Source organism: Melampsora larici-populina (genome assembly GCF_000204055.1).
Source record: "Melampsora larici-populina 98AG31 unplaced genomic scaffold MELLAscaffold_38, whole genome shotgun sequence".
NCBI lineage: Eukaryota > Fungi > Basidiomycota > Pucciniomycetes > Pucciniales > Melampsoraceae > Melampsora > Melampsora laricis-populina.
Window position 1 is genome coordinate 493,415 of NW_006768802.1, and position 20,609 is coordinate 514,023.

Sequence of the window (20,609 nt, forward strand, 5' to 3'; positions counted from 1 at the left end):
ATGAGGAAAAAATACAAACATCTCTCCATAGTGTGTTCCGCAGAGATTTCACTTTTTGATTTGAATCTATTTGGGTTATGAGTATGTAGTCACCTGATCTAATCCAAAAAACCTGATTGTTATATTTATGAAGTCCTCACTTTCTCCAATTTCTCAAGTTTACTGAAGACCTTAAACCAGATAAAAAATCAAACATCAAACTGACTCCATACTTTGTAAAAGGTTAGGTACTCTTTGATTGATACGCACTCTGATCCTTTATACATAAATTAAACGTATTGCTTTGTGGGGATATGTATGTGGGGTCCACACGTCTGAATCTGATCACCATGTGGCTTCCATGCAAGTGCATACATGATGATTTCTTACAAAGAATCAAGTGAGATTGAAATGTCATCTCACGCGCTAAGGTCACTTACAGCAATAATTGTTGATTTGTAATGTGATGAGTTGAGGTGGAATTGACGAGATTTGATCAATCTGCATCTTGGTGGATTTGTTTTTTGTTTGTTTGCTGATCACGTGGCCGTTTGGTTGCATGACTTCATTTTGTTGATAACTTTGGTTTAAGTTTGGTTTACCTTAAAGTGACTTTATAAACTTGTTTCAATCATTCTTGCAGCTGTTGTGAAAACCATTGGTAAATTTCAAGGGGATGTGTTGCCCAGATTTGGCTCGGGTTTAATCTGACATCTGGGGTCCAAAACTCGGGTTTTTGTCATAGCTGTCATTCTTGAACACCACATCCCAGCATACATACTGGTTTATGTCTAGTATGGACCTCAAGGAAACTTCAGAAACTGGCCTCTTGCTCCACCTCAATTCTGACCTCCATGACCGGCCTCCACTGGCCACTTCAATTTGGACATTCAGAGAGGTCTAGCAATTTATCTTTGCCAATCAATGGAGTTACATAATTGTAAATTCAACTTGCTCTGCCAAAGATTCCAATCACATTGTTCATCATGTTATCATCTCCTGTTATAGCCACAGGCAACAGATCCTGATCTCACTTCTGGTCATCAATTTGCTCAATGAAGGAAAGAGGGTATGTGTTTGTTTTTGTTATGGCCAGCTTCAGGGGCCTTGGGCGTGAGCGGAACAGGAGAGCAGGAGGTGAGGTGCACTTGATATGGTTATTGTAGCATAGAGAAGAGAGCACAACGGGACTTGCGTCTGGTACAAGTGTAGTCTAGAGACTGTAAGTGCCACAGTATGTAATACTCTCATGATCTGTGGAATGGGATCATAACAGTTTTAAATCAGAGTTTTTGAATGACTTTGGTTGTGTCTTTTTGCATGCATCATAGCAAGACTGTCAATTTAGAAAAACAGAAGAAGATTTTTACCAAAGACAGAGGGTGTCTCTTCCATTAAAGATATTCAGCAAAAAAAATCCTGCCAATCAATGAAGATACATAAGTTCATTCTCCTTAGTTCCTTACAAGACGCCAAAGTTTCCAATCATGTTGATGATCTTTTTGTTTGCCCCTCATTATGGTCAACAACAAACAAAAAACAGTGTTATGATCTCATATGAGATCATTTTGGAAAATGGGGATATGAGGTCATAACCTCTTTTTGGGGTTTCCCACCAGACTAATTCTACCTATGATCTTGCTCAAAAGGTATAAATACCTTACTTTTAGCTAATGTTTCCATTCTTCTCATCAATCTCAGGCAGTAAGATTGAGATATTTATTTATTTCTGGCTTTTTCTCTCAAAAATTGTCTGAGCAATTGATCCTTTGTGAATTCCTAGGTTTTGAACTGGTGGTATCTAAATCCAGCATTATCTTCAACCTTTACACCATTTTCTTGCTATTAATGCATTCATTTTTCTTCCTTTTTATTTTTCTTGCTTTTCTGATACCAATCCTTTGATATATTTATGATGAGCTTGACAACAGCTCAAAAAAAGAACATGTCTAACCACCAATCACCCATTAACAATGCCTGTGTTGAAGGCCACTTGACTGCATGTAAGTCAATGTATCTCTCCATATTCAGTATTCTCTTTCCTAAACTGAGATATATTTTCTTTTAATTGTTGAAGAACTGTCTAAAAATACAGGTGATGACCCTGCAGCAGCCTGTAGTCAACAAGATCCACTCTACTGGGTTGACACCACACCTTGTTTACTTTTATCAAAGGAACAAGATTACAGTTTGGGTCAAGCTCAAACTACATACTGAAAAGGAAGTTGAAGCTGACAAGGCTAATTGTAGTAAGGTAACTAGCAGAGGTTGCAAAGCTGTAGCTCCGTCTACATGGCGCTACAACTTTTCAAATCAAAGATTTTCAATGATGGCAACATGTTTGGGAAGTCTTTGAATGACTTCAAAGGTATGTGTGCAGATATCTGTGAGGTTTATGAAAATTGTGATGACTTGCATGCTGAGCCAGAAAATGTTGAAAAACATGTTCAACAAAGAAGATATTTTCCTTCATGTGTCATTCTTGTCCAGATTTTTCTTGTCACCTTTGAAGGCTAAATTCAGAGAACAGTGAAAAAGTTGTGTGTTTGTATGTGTTATCTCAGGAAAACATTTTTTGGTTGTGTTCAATGATATAAATGTGTTGGTGGAAAGTTCTGCCGCCAGTAAAAGACCCAAAGATTTGGCTGTGTGATTTGAAAAGTTATTTTGATAAATAAGTGACTGAGTTCTGCTGATAAATTTGGACGCTGCTGCCGCACCACCACCCTCTTGAGTAACTGATCTATTTGCAAAGATTTCAATTGCATCCTCTTTGTTTTCCTCTTTAGAAACTTGATTGGATATATGTTTGGCTGCTTTGTCTTTATCCAATTCCAGATCATATAGATGACCTAAGAATGCTAACATTTATTTTGCTGGACCCCAAGTCACAAAGCAATTGAACTTGATGAAATTACCAATCAACTCACAGGAAACTGTGTTGCCCCTACCCACCAGTCTAGGGAGTTGGAAGAAACAAAAACAAGATCTCTAATAATGAGCTTTTCCTGTTTATACCAGGCCAAAGCAATTTCAAAACAAAACCAAAAATGCTAGTTAAAGGACTAGCCAAATTCAAAAAAGGTCTGTTGGCAGCAATCTTACAATTAAGTGTGGGCTATAGCCCTCTGAACAATCATTTATTCAAAATAAGGCTGGTCCCATCCCCCCATGTGAAGTTTGTGGAATTAAAGGAAACACTCACCATTTACATTTATTGTGTATAATGTCCAAACACCAGGAAGAAGGTCACTGGAAAGAGGAGGGCTTCTGTGTAGACTGGAATAACAGCATTAAGCTGCTTAATGCTTAATAATCTTATCCAATATTGACAGATTATATTCTCAAGACTGAATGTTTCATTCATCCTCATTCTTATGTACCAGAATCAGATCAAGACAGACAGACAGAGCAAGGGTCAGCAGGTACGCAATCCCCACATGGCTTATCTTATTCAATTAAACTCAACAAACTCTAGAAACCCCACCTCCTTCCTTGAACTGGGAGACAAGTGGTAAGCAACTAACGGGCAACCCCAAACCTCTAAATCTCTATACTTCCATGCCATTACGGAACTCACAATCCAGAGCAGTTTTTTTGGCAAAATTTCACTGTTAATGCACAAGAGGGTATTGTCACAATTTGTAAACAATTGCTGACTTTACACATAGTACATACCATCTTCCTTTAATTACCTTCCACCTTATATTGGGATGGGGATTATTTTGTGGAAATAGACTGTCACTGTCATTGTCACTCAATTCTATGCATTTGTAAGACCCAAACAGAGATAGTTGTGGATGATAACCATCCCCAACAGAACATACAATCCCTGGGATCCCTTCCTTCCACCTTAGATTGGGGATGAGTGAGCAAACTAAATTTTTAGTGTCACCCTATTGATCCAAAAACCATAAACAGTAGTAATACCCAAAAAAAGAATAGCTATCCATTGTGTAACAACCTAAAGACCTCTCTGACTCTACAAACCAATAAACTTGACAAAGTCCCACACTTGCCAAGCAAGGCTTAGTGAGTGAGGGACTTACCTCCAACTTGTACATTCTATAGGCTGAGGGTAGAGCATTTTGCAGGATGCCTTTTTCATTCCCTACCAAGGATTTGTATATGGTACAAAGGAGCTCCACCAACATAGATGCCCTGGATCTGCTGATCCAAGGTATCATCAGATGCAAATCCTCAGACTGAGCTTACCCAAGGTTTTTGTCCAAGGTATTGTTATGCACCAAAGATTACCTCAGATCAAAACCTTGAAAAGATTTTGTCCAAGGTTGAGCACACCTCCAATGTCCCAATCCGAGTTCAATATGTTGGCTGCGGAGAAATGTGTGCGGCTTGATCTTGCACAAATTGTACATATTTTTTTCCCTGATGAAAGTGCTCCCCTCTTACCTAATGTTTACATCAAAAATTGGCTCCTGAAGGAAAATTACACATGTGACTTCCCTCTTGAGTCCAGATTTTCTGCCAAGACCCAATCTTTGAAACATATTTTTGGTCAAAAGGGATTGACTTCTTTGGGAAAAAAAAGGCAAGCTTGGCGCAAGATACCGGCACACAATTTTCTCCTTGGGGCCACATAGAAATCTTTGGTAGAGAAGTGTGTAGATGGACTTCAAGAAGATCTCCTGCAAAAAGTCTTACCCTCAGCCTATAAAGCGTGCAAGTTCAAGGTAAGTCCCTTGCTTGCCAAGGCTCAGTGTGGTACTTTGTTAAGTTTAACAAATCAACTGGATAACTGGACTTGTCTTGTATGCAGCTAGTCTCCTAGACATGTTCTTGATTAGATACATAGTGGAATTTGCAATAAAGCAACTCTGCACAAAAAAAAGATGCCAAAAATACCACACAAAGTAGAATTTCACAGGGAACTTGCGTCATTTTTGCAAAAGTTTGATTATGTCACCAGAGATTCACAGCAAACTCAATTGGAGTGACACCAAGTCATGCTCCCATCATAGATTTTGGAAATGTATGGTTCGTGACCTGACCTGACTTTTCCATGAGTGACACAGGATGATTATGTCATGTTGCTTTAGAAATTCAAATTTCCACGTATTTCAATTTAAAATAGTAATTTCAAAGTCTTTTCTCTGTGTGGGAGACCGGAGGAGATTTGCAATAGTTATCGCAGATCACGCGGGTAAACATAACTTCAGACTTTCCGAATGGTTGGGAAACGTACATAAACTCACAGTGACACCATTGGTCAAGGACTCAACTGTGCCATCTCTTGTCAATTTGCACGTGCAGGACTCGGCAGGAGGGCGTCTGGTGGTAAAACGTAAATTCGAATTTATGTTTGTGTCAGAAACTTTACGCTTAAGAACGTTTTCGTTAGTGCACAGGGGATGTTCTTACATTTGGTTTGATTTGTACACCATCACTTGATCCTCAAAGATCACCTTCATGAGTTTACACCATTTCCTTTTCTAAGGTAAATTAAAATAAACAAATCGATCGATCATTCCAAAGCTTCATCTTATACATCAATCATCAATCATTTTCCTTTTAGCTCCTTTACACTTGACTTGGTGTTTTATAAAACCAGCTTGAATGTTTTCCTGAAGAATTAGATATAATCTAATCAAAACTCGATCTGGTGAAGATATCAATCATCAGCTTATCAACTTCAATCTTAACCCACCCATCGATTTCCATCATCATGAATCAAATGTCACAACCAACCAATACTTTGACAATCCCAGCACCAGTTGCATTTCGTCAAAAAAGACCTACTTCAGCAGTTTCAACTACTTCAACCATCATCGATCAACCACATTCGATAGCTTCTACTTCATTAAACCAATCTTTACTTCAAACAACAGCAGATTATGAACATCGATTGAAATTAATAGATGAGAATCGATCTAAACTTAACTTACAAGACTCTCATTCATCTTCAGATTTGATTTTGAATCGTCATCATCTTCCTCATCAGAACAGTAGAAGAAGAGTCACATTTGATGATGATCATCCAGTTAGACCGATCAAGATCGAATTCGTGTTTGCTTCTTCTACTAAACCGAATTTAAATCGATTAAATTTGTCTTTTGATTCTCATTCAAAAGCTTTGGATATCAAACATCGAATTAAATCTTCATGGCCAACAGGTTAGTTCTAATCATCCAATACTGGTCTTGCATATCTTTCTTTACTTCTTTACCTCGCATTTACTCTCCTTAACAAAGACTAGCAGTATATCCTATATACTGTATGAAGTATCATCTCTTTCTACCCCGCATCTTGCTTGATAGAAGCTTTTAACCCCGGGTTTCGTTGATAACCCCATTGATTTTCACTCTAGTTGTGGAATCTTTTCAATATCTGAGCATTCACTTTTCCCCTCCTGTTTCCATCCCACATGAACATGATTGAAGGGGAAAATCACATACTGATGACATCATTGTTCTGTTGGTTTTCCAGGATGGAGTACAGAGGGTATCACACCAAAGGGACCAGATGAGATTAAGCTATTATTCTTGGGTCGATTCTTGAATGATTCAGAAGCACTCGATTGTGAGCCTTAAACCAGATTTGGGCCATATCTTCTCATTTAAGATTATGACTCGATTCACTAACTCGAACTCTCCTTAATTATCACTTTGGTTTTGTTCTTGCTCTCGACACTCCTTTTAAATCAATCTGTCCTATCCCCCTCACTTTTGGGATGAGGAACTTTAGCTTTGAGACTAGCAAATGGTTCACCAACCATTATGCATCTTTTATTAAGACCGAACAATCCGGATCCTCAATGTGAGTATCTGTAACTCTTCACACCCACCCATGATAAGTTTAAAGACTAATGATGTGATGGTTCATATACTTTTTCAGTGACGAAAGAATGGGATCATAAATTCATCAAATGGAACTGTTGTTGTACAACCACCACCTCAGAAACCGATGAAACCACATCCCAATGTTGTATAATTTCATAAGAAGAAGCAGAAGAAGGAGAAAGCACATCATATCATATCGTATCATATATAAGACCTTAACTTTTTTTAGTTTTTTTTTTTTGACTAATTTGAAACATTCTTTGATTATATAAATAAGCAGTTTCTCTGGGAAAGAACAAAAACGGGTAAGAGTATAAGAGTATGAAACGAAGAAGGTTTTTTTTTGTATGTAGATATGTGTAAATGTATTTAATAAAGTTACTTAGTTTGAAAGTTTTTGATTTTTTTATATATTGTATGATTTGTTATATTATATGTTATCATTTTTTTAAACCTTTTTTCTTTTCTTTTTTTCAGAATGTATCTATAGTATTTTATTTTGCATGAAAAAGTTTGAATTTATATCACAGTATATGGGTTGATCAATCTTAAATTGATGGTTTTGGTATGAGTCATTGTCTTATATCAAAACTCAATCAACCTTCTTTTAAAGAAACGATTGTTTTGATGGGTTTGTTGAGTATGTTTTTGTATTTCCATGTGGTTGGTGACTTGGTTAACTTGTTGTGAAAACCACTTCTCAGTAGGGTTATGTAAGTCTTTTGTGGTTTATTGTATTGAAAGAAATCAAATAAGTTTTTGGTTTTTGGTTTTGAATTTAAATCATCTACTACAACTTCTTTTGGTGAACTTGGTAAAAATTATAAATTTAGATGAAACCTTACACTTTCCTAAAAATCAATCAATCCTTCAAATATCTTCTATGTACCTTAGTAAATATATAGAAAGATCAAATTGAAAATGTAATATGTATATGGTATTTCACTTTTAAGAAACAGTGAGGTTGTTGTTTAGTGGGTTTGGAATCTTGATTTTGGATATCTTGTTAACATATATCAAATTTAAAGTCAAGTCCAAGTAGAAAACTAAAGGATTTAAACCTTTATTTAATTTATAGACTGTATACTTGGTTTGGGAAAGAAACTCTTCTTATATGCTTATACAAAACCTGTGATTTAAGATTTATTTTATTTTATTTTTTTGAATTTATTAATCACCTATGTGTTCAGTAGTCCTAAAGATGTTTGTCACAATGCTTTTGTCAAGCAGGGGCTCAAGTCTGGTGGCTGAGCTTTTTTAATGAAAAGTAGTGCCAAAGCAAAACCAGATTCAGAAAAAGAAGCAAGAAGGTTGTACACAAGTGTATGCTGCATATGTACCTGCAAGCAGTATCCAAAGCTGATGCTGTGTGTGGTCTTAGCAGCTTGATTTGGATACATCTCTAGATCACCATCCAATTGTAATTAAAAATGCTCAACCACAAATCTTGGGCCCCTAGCGTACATAGCAAAGGAAAATTGTGACAAACATTTTCTTGATTGTATGTAAAGAAGATCTCCTGCTGGAGTTTCTTGTTGCAGTCTCACGGAACGGACAAATCAGGAGTTGAATCAATTCTTTTTACGTTGGATTAAGATTAGTCTTCAAGTGGTTGTGTTGTTCTATTTAATATGTAATCTTTTACATCACGTTAGATTTCTTTGATGTTCCAATGTTGCATTTTTGGAATAAGATGACCTTTGATCACTCTGATCCGCATCAGTCCGTCTGTTGAGCAGGACCTTTACCAAATTATGGATTATGTGTTTGGCATGGGATTTGAGGGGTATGTGAGTATGCTTATACTAGGTATATGCTGTCATACCACATACAACATATTTTGGACCTCCAGGGGCAAGGCGCGACTTTCGTCGTCCACCTTATACTGATCGCGTCCAAACCTCAATTATTCGAATCAAATTGTCGATATGGGAGAAAAATCGAACGCGGACTCGAAGTATGTCACTCTCGTTTCGGAAGAAAGTTAGTTTGAAGTCTCCATCTCCGCCCTCTATCTTGTTATAATGGTTGCATATATTGACACCATTGTCCTCTTGTATCAATTCACGTAGATTACCGCTTCATCTTACCCAAAGAAGCTGCCATCCTATCAAACACATTGAAAGATATGTTATCAGGTAAATGAACTTTAGAATGATAGGATCGACGAATGAAGTCATTGAAAACTTGACGATTCTTTGGATTTCATTTATGTATTCGATTTTGGATGACGGTTGGATGATTATCAATGAGTATAGAAGATATGGGAATGCTAGAATCAGAATCAGGAGTAGTCAATCTCAGTCATTCGTTTGAGTAACCGTTTCCTATCATTATCTCACTCTTCAGAATCATAAAGCACATTTCAATCCAAACACCTCACCAGAAAATTTCATTCCGACTTAATTTATTAGTTTGTACTGACTCACTTGTTTTCGGGTTGTATCATAGTGCTCCTGTTGTAGAAAAATTATGTGAATATTTACTTTTTAAATTAGCTCATGTCCAAGCTGAAAAAGCTGGTAAACCTACACCTACACCTAATAATTTTGATCATCGAATTCCAATTGAAATGGCTCTTCAATTGTGAGTACATGCTGATCGATTTGATGGATTAGGATCTTTTTAATTTTGAAAAAAAAGAGGTCTTTAGTTGATCAATCTTTTTTGTTGCTTTGACAGGCTCGAATGCGCTGATTTTCTCGATACTGTTAAGCACTTTTTTTGATTGATCTCCTTGTTTATGTTGTATCACTTGAGATTCTGACATCATTCAATTTCATTCCTAATTTTTTAGTGATTTTCATTATAACTTGTATTGTGAATGTACCAAAATTGATTTCATTAAACACGACTTAAATATCCATTCTTGTCTACTGAGATGAGATAAATGTAATGAAGATGTATCATCATCCTCTGTAAGCCAACGAATAACGAAATGTCTTATCATCCACCTGCCAAAGTGATCACTCCTTCACCAAAACATAGCTGTTTTCAAGCAAGCAATTTTCGCAACAACTTCAAATTAAGCACCCCATGTTTCTCTGCCATCATTGGCGGCGTGCTAGCTTCCTCAGAAAAGTAGATGTTAAAAAGAATTGCCCTCGGCCAGGATCGAACTGGCGATCTCCGGATGGTTCCTAACGGATCATGTGTTCACTCCTGAGAGTATGAGACCGGCGCTCTAACCAGCTGAGCCACGAAGGCGATGACGTAATTACCGTGATCGGAATTGCCATCGCCCGTGCTCTGTATGCGCTACAAACCATCTCACTTCCCCCTGTTTTATTGTGGGGCAGCTGCCTGAATCAGAGAAGATGCGATGCTGAAGACTATGATGCTATCGATGAGTGTTCAAAAGCTCATTGGGGTTCATTAGCTGATGAAAAGCTTGAGGGTCAATCATCATCATATCTCTTTTCCATCGGGCGAATTCACGGAATGAGATCCGAAAAAGTTATAAGCATCAAAATTTCAATCGGAGTAGTTGAGATTTCTGTTTGAAACGTTTTTATCCTTCGACTGTTCCGTTTGAGCGGATTCTTGATCAACTTTTGGAAGTTTTGAAATACCGATTCGATTCGATGGCATCTGGAATCGGGAACCCAATAAGAACATTCGGAATCAAAACTGAGATTAACATTCGACCTATTACCGTTTGTTCAACTGATACTACATCGGCTTCACTTCTACTTACCTTTCCTCAAGCTCGATATCTTTTCAATTGTCCCGAAAACACCTCAAGGTCATTTGCGCAAGCACGAATACCATGCAAATATCTATCGGCTATCTTTCTTGCTACTCCACGCGTCGAACATTCTGCAGGACTTCATGGATTCTTATTGGGTTTGGCCGATCTTCAACGTGAAAAACTTGTTCGAATCATCGGTCCTCTTGGTACGCGATATATGATGGCTTGTGGTAGACTTTATACTAGACGTGAGGGTATGGCTGTCGAAGCAATCGAGTTTGTGAATCGGAATAGGTTCGAGCAAGTTTTCAAGGACGATCTCATCACTGTCTATGCATTAGGATCTGAAGCCATCGCTTCCAAACGAGCTCTAGAATGTTCGAACAATTCTTCACCAGCTAACAAACGTCAAAAGGTTGCAGGTTCAGTCAACGTCGATCCTGAGTCCATATGCTCTGAGACCCCGGATGCACCAGTCGAAGGCACTGGTTGTACTACGCGGGACCCTTCTGCTTGGCTAGATTCGGTCCTTCAAGACATGTTCAGGCCAACAATCACAGGTTCACGGAAGCCTAAACCGGATACGAAAACAGGTCCTACTCCTGCCTATTCCTATGACAAACTAGAGGCTCCTACTAGCCCAATCTCCTCAGAACCTTCATCCTATTTCATCGTGGGACCCAAACATCGCGGAAAGTTTCTACCGAACAAAGCCAAAGAGTTGGGGGTCAAACCTGGCCCCGATTTCTCTAAATTAGCAAAAGGAGAAGATTTGGTGCTAAAGGATGGAAGGATCATTGAAGGCAAGATGTGTCTAGAAGGTGGATCAGATGGCTCGGTCAGTTTATTTGTATATTTTTAAAATCCCATCCATGACTTACAACATATCTTATATAGGCTTTTTATATTTCGAATGTGGCCAACAAACATCAATTGAATTCCACTGCTTTGCCTCAATTGCAAGAAATGCAAGACCTTGCTCAAGGGGCCGAGCTCACTACCATCTTCCACTTTGTGGGCACAGATGTCCTATCGGATGAACGGTATGTTGCATGGCTATCTCAGTTCTCCGGCCATACCAAGGTCAGCGCCTTCAGCCCATACCAGTCTCGTCCCTTCCATTTCATGTGTGCTGTAGTACTCCGTTCTGACGATCTGCTTGTCTGTGTCTCCTTTTTAAAATGTACAGCACTATCTCTCTTCTCCTTCTCACTCGCCAGATCTCTTTTCATTCGAGCCCTCCGTCCTCCTCCAGCTGAAGCTTAGTCTCGTCTCACCTACTCTATTCCCAATTCCATATCGAGATTTAAATCCAAAAATACCTGTCCATATTCCTACCTTATCCCACCTCGACCGATTTCAAGTCATTCCAATCAATGGCGAGTTTTCACCTGGACCTGAGCTAGTCAGGTTGGATTATGATCTTATTAATAATCCTAAATCAACATCCGAGTTGATCAAAAGACTTGGGCTCGAAGAGGGTTTTCCGAATATATTGGCCCGTATTCGACAGACAGAGATGGAAAATCTAGATCCTAAGCCAGATAACATTGCCGGCCGGATCATGGTCACCACATTAGGAACTGGTAGTGCGAATCCCTCAAAGTATCGCAATGGTCCGTCCTCCCACATCGTTCTAGGAATATTTGAGAACTATTATGCTCCTCCCTAGTGACCAGAGACTCGTACTGATACGGTCATTGGCCCCCTTCCTCCATCCTTAAATCAGTCAGCGGAACGTTACTACACATTCCGTCTGAGGCAGATGAATCACATTCCGGCTTTCACTACGCCTTGCTTGACTCAGGCGAGGGCACACTGGGACAGATCAAGAGGAATTTTGGAAGCCGATGGGAAGAAGTGCTCAGAGACTTGAAATTGATCTTCATATCTCATCTTCACGCCGATCATCACTCAGGTCTGGCTACGCTGTTGACCGCAAGGCACAAGGTAGGTCTTGGTCTCCGAAATGGAGCGACCCACCAGAACACATAGCTGAGTCTAATGATTCTTTACCATGGGAACGATAGCTATCGGGGGTATCACCATTGGTTCTAGTCTCTCAATATGGAGTAAATTTATATCTCAGAGAAAAGTCATTGGTTGAACCAATGGGCATTGAGCAGGGATTGGTCCATTGGATAGACGTCGAGAAACTGGTCGGGGCTCGTGCATCAAATCAAGATCAAAAGGCCAAGTACGAAGAATTCCTACCTAAAGGCATGGAAATCGAAACAGTTCGAGTGATACATTGGGGTAAATGCTTTGGGTTATGCCTTAGCAATCGTATTCAAGGTTGGAAGATTGTGTGAGATTGGTTTATGTACGAAATCTTAAAGGCACAGAAGCACGCACTTGTACTCCCGCTGACTGATCCTGATTTTCGGATATGTAGATTTTCGGGTGATACTAAACGTTGTCCTGAACTTATTGAGGCTGGAGTTGATGCAGATTTATTAATCCATGAAGCTTCACTTGGAGTCGATCAGAAAGATCTGGCTGATTTTAAAGGACATTGTACAATTGATCAAGCTATTGAAGTTGGATTAGAGTCAGTCAAACCTTCGAAAGTTTCATTTTCTTATACTGGAAAATTTGACAGGGCCTGATCAAGTGTTTGCTTTCCTATGTCTGATTTACGATCTTTGACGAAAACGCGCATATACAGAATGAAAGCAAAGAATTGTATCTTGAATCATTTTTCAACTCGATTTCCTAAGATTCCACGTTTACCTGAGCAAACCAACATTGACAGAAAGATGAACATTGGGATTTCTTTTGATTTGATGACTTGTAGGATTGATGAAGTATGGAAACTGGAACGTTATTTACCTGCATTCGAATATCTTTTTAAAGAACCTGAAAAAGAAGAAATCGAAACAGAAGTAGGTCTTGAAGATTTGAAACCTGTAGAAAAATCAAAGAATAAGAACAAAACCAAAAAGGATCAAAAGAAAGATGTTGCTTCAAAAGGCACTGAGGGAAACTCAAAAAACAAAAAGAATCAGAAGAATCAGAAGAATCAGAAGAGTATTGATTTGCCCTCGAAAGATGGAAAGATTTGCGTGGAGAATGGAGTGAAAGGTGAAGGGATCAGTAAGGATGCTGAAGTGGTTATAGATGAGTCAAAGGAGTCCACAACTGAAAAAGTCAGTACCGACGAAAAGTGTATAGTAGAGCAATCATGATAAAAGTATTTGATTTTATACTACATCCATGATTAAGTATCAGATAGAAAGCTGCCTATCAACTTATCTCACTGTAAATAGAGCAACCTTACTTTATCTTGATATGTTGTATCGGTCTTTTGCGGCGTAGACGTGATTTAGCTCTAGATTGGTTATGAGACCTAGTGAGAAAGAATTTTTCAGCAACTCAGGAACTGATTGCTGCATTTTGAGCAGCGTAAGAAGCATGAAAGCTGTAGAACACAAGACAGGTGCGCATGTAGCAACAGTTCTGTATCGTGACATACACAGCGCCAAAACATGCGGTAATGGGCGAGATCTAAGCCGAACAAGCCTCCTTCTTATAACCAAAATATCCTTGGAAAACTCATTGGGAGGGTGTGTGGGTTGGATCCAGAAGACGATCAATGGTCATCTATTTCTTTTAATCAGATAAAAGTCACAAAGTCGACTCAACCGCTCAAGAACAGAAATCCCAAAGGCCACTATCAGATATAGGATTCACTCAGTATAGAATGTATGAAAATGAAGGAAACATTTGAGTAAGTCAATTATTTGAAGAAAAAAGACAAAATGGTATCTCCTGAATTCTCAAGATCAGAAAAGGAGTTTGTTATCCGTACTGATACAAAAAACTCAAACAATGAACCCAATATATAAAAAGATTGGAACAGAAATGGTCAGATATATTATTATCATCTACCAAATATCATGTTCATTGCTTATAATAATTATATGTTTCCCACTTTTCCGTCAAAGGGGTAGAATCAATGTGTACCTTAGCTTTGGGTTTGATGGTTCGGGGTAACCGAGCCTTGGGATTCTTTCGACATACTGTTGGCTTTTGAGGCTCATGAGTTGAATTAGTGGAAGTCTTAGGAGGGGTTGGATTCTTGGGAGGCTTTGTGCCAGGCTTGACGTTTGGTAGCTCCGGTGTCTTGGAGGTTGTCGAGTTCTTTGACTGAGCTGCGTGGCCGGGCTTTGCCTCAGTTGAAGCCACAGTCAAATTTTTGACTGGCTTCAACTTATGGATCGTGGAAGTTGATAGTCCGGAAACCTTGGAGAGGCACATAGGTGAATAGTAAGCTAGGAAGATACTCAAAGCGTCAGTCAAAAGTAGTAGCTTACTATCGGGCGTGCAATTTGTGCAGTCTCAGGGTTGTTGCTTGGCTTATGCAACACCGATCCAAGATCACGTTTAACTGCTCTGGGTCTGTGGATTCAAGAGACGCATGATGATGAGAAGAAAGTTTCCTTGAAACATACGACAACATGATCTCATCACTAACGTGTCATCGTGATCCAAGGGAAACGCCCTGGCTCCAGAGTTAATCGCCAAAGCTGTGTTTGGAACGAGTTGGGCTTATCAGTGACGTAGAAACAGAGGCCCTGCTATGCTCTTAAGAAAACTTACTCAAAAGTACGACTGCAAGAAACACAGAAGATAGCACACGATTGATCGACATGCTGCTGAGATAAACAAGTCTGAATTATCTGAATTATTGAAAGCCTGATGTCCTACTGAAGTTAACTGACATAAATGTTTAATAGAAAAAGACGAAGGAATCAGACAAGCTCTTCTCATTCAAAGCTTTGGTGGAAGAATGTTATACCTGTAAGTGAAATCACAGCTGATAAATTCTTCGCAACCCGAAGAAGAGTTGATGGTACGAGCGGAATGAGTTATGTACCCCAAAAACAAGTCCCACTTCTATCCCTGCCTGATCATTGCTGAATGATCCTTGATCCTATACTCGCATGTGCCAGTACATATCGTCTGTGACATTTCCAACAAGATCTTGAAATTAGAAAATCCGAATTATTTAACAGTGAAGTATATCGGCTGCGATCATGCGACATTGGCGCTGCGTAGCAATAGAGTTTGTGCCATACTTCTTTATTTAGCCTCTATCAAAAGGCAAAGAATTCCTGTGAAGCAGATCGCTGTTCTCGGAGAAGGGATTGATACTAAATGCCAACTGAAAACAAGCCTTCAGCGGAAGAGTAACGTTGCTCACCATCGTTTGTAATGCGCTTCGCCAGCCTCCAGGTGGTATGGGCACGGGCTACGCTCTAAAACAGTCAAAAACAATCAGACCACCCGCAGTTCCATAATCATGATTTTCATGAGCTCATCCTGGTGCTGCATGTAGAAACCTTCTCACTTGTGAAAAGTTTTTCCCTCCCTATGATTAATAGGATTTGGAAACAAACCAATAATCATTCTTCAATTCATCCAAGACATCCATCAACAAGACTATCATGTTTATATAAAAGATTGGATAATAGAAACAAAAAGAACATATACTTAGGAACAACCGCAGATTGATGAACCTTGCTCATGAAATGAATATTTCTAGAAACGAAAATAACATATTTGGGAACAACTTGAACAGCACTCATTTGATCAAACTTTGGTAAATTGAGTTAAATGCTGAATCAAAAAAATGAATACAAACTTACTGATCAGGTACTTTGAGATATCATCATTGGTATCAAACGAGCGAGCCAGCAATTTCAAACAAACAAGTTATAATAATGAAATCAAAAGGTTTTGGAATGAACATGCACGGCACGTAGGTTTTGTTGAAATGAAGCCAGTTCAGATGTATTCGCCAACATATGAGGGAGTACGGGAGTCAAATGGACCTTCATTCATTGGAGGGTTGGATGGTTCTTCACTTAAAGTTGGTAATTAACGTTTCGCACCCTTAGCTTTAAAAGCCGGTTGGCGCTGACTGTGATAATAGGGCGGTTCAAGATGAAAAACGCGAACACCCTGCACGCAAGTTGGCAATCAAGGATTTTAAGGACGCCCAGTCCTTAAAATTTGGGTTCGCAAAGTGGCGAACACCTCTAATTTAAGTTTTACGTCTTGGTAAAATCAGGTTCAACGTTCCGAAAACCGCCATGGCCCTTTTTTTTTATCTGAAACATTTTCCGTTTTTTTCTTCTTGTGATTTTTTTTTCGTTTTTTTTCACCGATCTCTTTGATCTCGTTGATCGCTTTATTAGGAGGCCGAGGTGGAAGAACCTAACATCCATACAGTCATCCATACCTCTTTTCATCTTCTTGATTTGCTTATTTCCTCACGACTCGCCTTCTCTTCCTGCATGCCTCGTGTCTCCGAACGAGTCTTGGTCATCCGTGACTTGACCCATCTATGTGTAGTAGCCCACTTGTTCTCAGAAGAGCCTTTGGCTGCCCCTAATCGCCTTGGCCACATCCCCACGGACGGCGAAATCATCTTCCGACATAATCACGCCCTCGCCGTCATGTACAACACCATTTTTGATCCCGAAAATCAGTGGGGTGAGTTGCTGGCTTATGTAATTGGAAGACGTTATCTTCAAGATAGAATCCGCATACCTTTCCATACCACTTTCGACCTACGTGACATGCTCCGAGCTCGACGAACCGACTTTCGCCAGGCCATGCGAACAACGTCCGAAGGATTCCGTGCACTCCTGTCCATCATTGAATCACACCACGTGTTCCTCTCTTCGGGAAACCATCAACAGCCCCCAGTTGAAAAACAACTTGCAATGACCCTGGAATGTCTGGGAAGCAACGGGAATGGCGCTTCGGTGGGTAGATTCGCAAGAAATTACAAGGTTGGCAGAGGTTCGGTTATCAATTGCACTCGCCGTGTGATCACAGCGATCCTGGATTGTGGCTCTCACTATCTTACTTGGCCAAACGCCAACAGGCGAAAGGCTATCTCCAATGTTCTTTCACGTGACGGGTTCGCCGGGTGTGTCGGTTTTGTGGACGGAACGACGATCCCCCTCTTTCAACGCCCTGGTCGAGACGGCGAGGTGTTCTTCGACCGTAAACATTGGTATTCGATCAATGTCCAGATTGTGTGTGATTGCGACCGGAGAATCACTTATGCGTACGCGGGGTGGCCGGGCTCGTGCTGTGACAGCACTAGGGGTTGGGCGAAAAATTGACCAACAGGTTTCCAAACCCTGTTCAATCGCCGTTCAAATTTTTGGGAACGTTTGCGAGATGGCTCGAAATCGATATCAAAGCCACACAAAAGCAACAACAATTTTTATCTAACTTTTTGCTTTGCAAAATTGTTGACCGGTATGCTTGGTTGCGTGATCACACCCATGCTTTAACCGTTCAAAAGCTCTTACAGGTAAAGTAATGTGCCGCGCCTCAAGCCTCGCAAACACCCTTTTTGCACCTTTTACAGAGCTGTGAAAGGTGCGAAAGGGCATGGCTAGGCGCGCCAACAGCATAGCCAGTGCAGTCAAGCCAGACTCAACACATCCGTTATACAAAGTGATGGTTTCTGGGAGTTGAAAGAGCTGGTGCAACTGGGTAATCTCGGTTGGCCAGAAACGAGTCGTCAAATAACACACGCCCGGCGCCCAAAGCTGCACGTCGATTTTTTCATGACCAACATGTGATATTTGACGCCGCAATGCTTCGTCTTCTTCCTGACGCCTGAGCCAAAACTGAGTCACCACACATGTTGTGAGCCAGTACGAAGTCACTGGTAGCCAAATCAGGCGGGAGTTTGATGAGTGCTCGTCAGGAGCTGGACGAGAAGGATCGGACCCACCCGAGAGCTCAATTCGGGGATGCAGGTTCTGTGAAACCTGCGTCCAGTGGTTTTCCGCCATCTTCAACTGTTTTCGCGTAATTTCTCAATGGCGCAAAACCTGTTGGTCGGTTTTTCGCCCAACCCCTACTGTCTATTCTAAGACAGAGATTGCAAATCGTCCAGATCTATTCTTTGGTAAAGGTACGTCTGAAAATCATTTGATTTCTTGACTATCACTTTTGCTGACCATTAATTGCCTTCACCAGACGAATTCATTATTGCCGACTCCGCGTATGTTCTGTCAGAAACCGTGGTTCCATCCTATAAAGGGCAGGCTGCCGAGGTTCAGAGGAACAAAGAGTTCAACTGGTGTGTCGCAAAGGCCAGGGTTCGAAATGAACACTGTATCGGAATTTTGAAGTCAAGATGGGCATCTCTTCAAGGACTCAGGTGCTCTTTGAACGATCGTAGTGACATGTTTCAAATCCTTAGGTGGGTCCGCGCATGTGTCATCTTACACAACATGTTGGCGGATCTGGGAAATGCATGGAATGAGGACGATGATGATATGGTTCTACCTGAACGAGGCAAAGCCGGAAGAATACGCGCTGGTGTTGCTGTGGATGCTGCAGGAGTGGAGAAGGGCCGGGCTAAGCGGGAATTGGTTCGAGATCACGCCGTAGCATACAATTGGATGAGTGGAGGTTTACCCATCATTTCTTGACTGATTGTGCAAGATTGTGAGGGGTTGTGGTGATTGATCGCCTCTGTGTGTCTTTGTTTTCGGCTTACTAGTTTGTTTCGGTACTTGTTATTTCTCTTCTTGATCGTCTTTGTGTTTCTTAGTTTGTTGTGGTACCTGTCATTTCTTCTTGATCGTCTTTGTGTGTCTTTCCTTTTTGTGCCTTTGGTTTGCTTGGTCACGGTATGTCTGCCAATTGTGCAATGAAAATTTTGTTCAGTCTGAACTTGTCTTTTCAAAATGTCTGAACCTGAGTATGAAGAACTTGTCTTTTCGAAATGTCTGAACATGTCTTTTTGAAAGATGCAAAAAAGACATGTTCAGACATTTTGATGGTGTACGGCACAATTGGCTTAAGAGAGGATGGTCTTTGACCTTGACTTTTGGCTTAAGGGAGGATTTTGATTGCAATAAACTATATAGAATTGCATACCCGAGCAGGACTCAGTACAGAAGACCACAAAAATCACAAACTAGTAGTAGAAGAACTTGTAGAAAACAAGTTCGGAGAGGCACATCAAAGGAAAATAGGTGAAAAACCAGGCAGAAGAAAAAAAAGACAGAACATGTATGAAATAAAAAAGGCCATGGGTAGGTAACATATAAACTGATAAAGGATCAAAGACAGCACAAAAAGCACTTCTGATAAGCGGATTACCTAAAACATTGGTGTAACAAAGTGATCGTTCAAAACATTAGCTAACTTTGACAAGCGAAGAACATGCAAAAGACAACTTACACCCATTCTTGCGTCGGGTATACGAGATGAAGATACGCCTCAAGTTCTTGAGGTGACTTCCCTTCCATTACCAATTGCTCACAAAAGGCTTTTCTGTCCTTTTGTAACTCCTGTGCCAATCTTCTTGCCTCGGCGTCACACTGTTCTTGACGATCAAGAAAATACCGCTCTTTTGCCCAGCTGAGGTCTGAAGCACGAGCATCCTGGTCAGCTTTCATTCGAGTCGTTTCAAGTTGTTGATGCAAATCGTTGGCTTTTGTGATCATCTCGAGCCTCGCTTCGTTACCCTGTTGAATGGCGGAAGCAAGCGCATGTTTGTGCTCTTTGGTTTGGATGTGGGACGGGTCAATTGAGGGCAAAGGGTCTAGGCCTCGGCGCGAGAGTGTCTTTTGAGATCCACCACGTTTCATGGCTGCTGGAGTTGCCACGTTAAGCGGTTCACCGTCTGAACTGTCGTCCAAAGCCATCTCTTCAGCGGTAAGTGCAAGTTTCGAAGATTGCCTTTTTGAAACTTGTACACGTTTCTTTGTCGTCTTCTTGGGAGGCTGACTATCGACAGTGGTCAGTTGAGGGTCACCAACATTGACAGCTTCACTGTCTGAACTGTCGTCCAAAGCCATCTCTTCTGCGGTAAGCGCGTACTTAGAACGTTTGTTGGCCTTCCCCTTGGAACGCTGATGTGACGGTGTCGCTTTTCGAACCAAATTTGTGTTTACGTCTGACTTGTCTTCGTCGCGATCGTCTGGTGTTGGCGGTGGCGAGTCGAAGCCAGTGTCGTTGTTGATGAACGAACGATAGTGATTGTTGAGAGGGTTAACGAAAGGTGTTTGCAAGGCATCTTGGGTAAGGCCATTTCCCTCTTCGGGCTCTGCACTGGCCAGGCGCTCTTTGCCCTTTGGTTCGCCAGTTTC

General features: G+C 40.5%; 4 protein-coding genes across 4 annotated transcripts; 3 read left to right on the forward strand and 1 right to left on the reverse strand.

Moving 5' to 3' along the window:
- Window positions 1–5,395: 5,395 nt before the first annotated feature.
- MELLADRAFT_117452 (uncharacterized protein) lies at window positions 5,396–7,329 on the forward strand (the record flags this gene model as incomplete). The annotated part of the gene is made up of 4 exons (XM_007413667.1): window positions 5,396–6,113; window positions 6,427–6,519; window positions 6,685–6,756; window positions 6,835–7,329. 4 exons carry the CDS (start codon window positions 5,666–5,668, stop codon window positions 6,936–6,938), a joined length of 717 nt encoding a protein of 238 aa, XP_007413729.1.
- A 1,204-nt stretch (window positions 7,330–8,533) lies between these two features.
- Window positions 8,534–9,369, forward strand: MELLADRAFT_65943 (uncharacterized protein; the record flags this gene model as incomplete). Its single annotated transcript, XM_007413668.1, is given in 4 exon segments — window positions 8,534–8,569; window positions 8,589–8,736; window positions 8,852–8,917; window positions 9,278–9,369. The coding sequence occupies 4 exon segments, from the start codon at window positions 8,534–8,536 to the stop codon at window positions 9,367–9,369; spliced, it is 342 nt and encodes a 113-aa protein (XP_007413730.1).
- Window positions 9,370–10,363: 994 nt separating this feature from the next.
- MELLADRAFT_90551 (uncharacterized protein) lies at window positions 10,364–13,079 on the forward strand (the record flags this gene model as incomplete). Its single annotated transcript, XM_007413669.1, has 6 exons — window positions 10,364–11,308; window positions 11,368–11,553; window positions 11,660–12,086; window positions 12,200–12,420; window positions 12,501–12,778; window positions 12,866–13,079. 6 exons carry the CDS (start codon window positions 10,364–10,366, stop codon window positions 13,077–13,079), a joined length of 2,271 nt encoding a protein of 756 aa, XP_007413731.1.
- Window positions 13,080–14,373: 1,294 nt separating this feature from the next.
- MELLADRAFT_109694 (uncharacterized protein) lies at window positions 14,374–15,124 on the reverse strand (the record flags this gene model as incomplete). Its single annotated transcript, XM_007413748.1, has 4 exons — window positions 14,374–14,715; window positions 14,787–14,871; window positions 14,948–14,999; window positions 15,073–15,124. The coding sequence occupies 4 exons, from the start codon at window positions 15,122–15,124 to the stop codon at window positions 14,374–14,376; spliced, it is 531 nt and encodes a 176-aa protein (XP_007413810.1).
- Window positions 15,125–20,609: the final 5,485 nt, after the last annotated feature.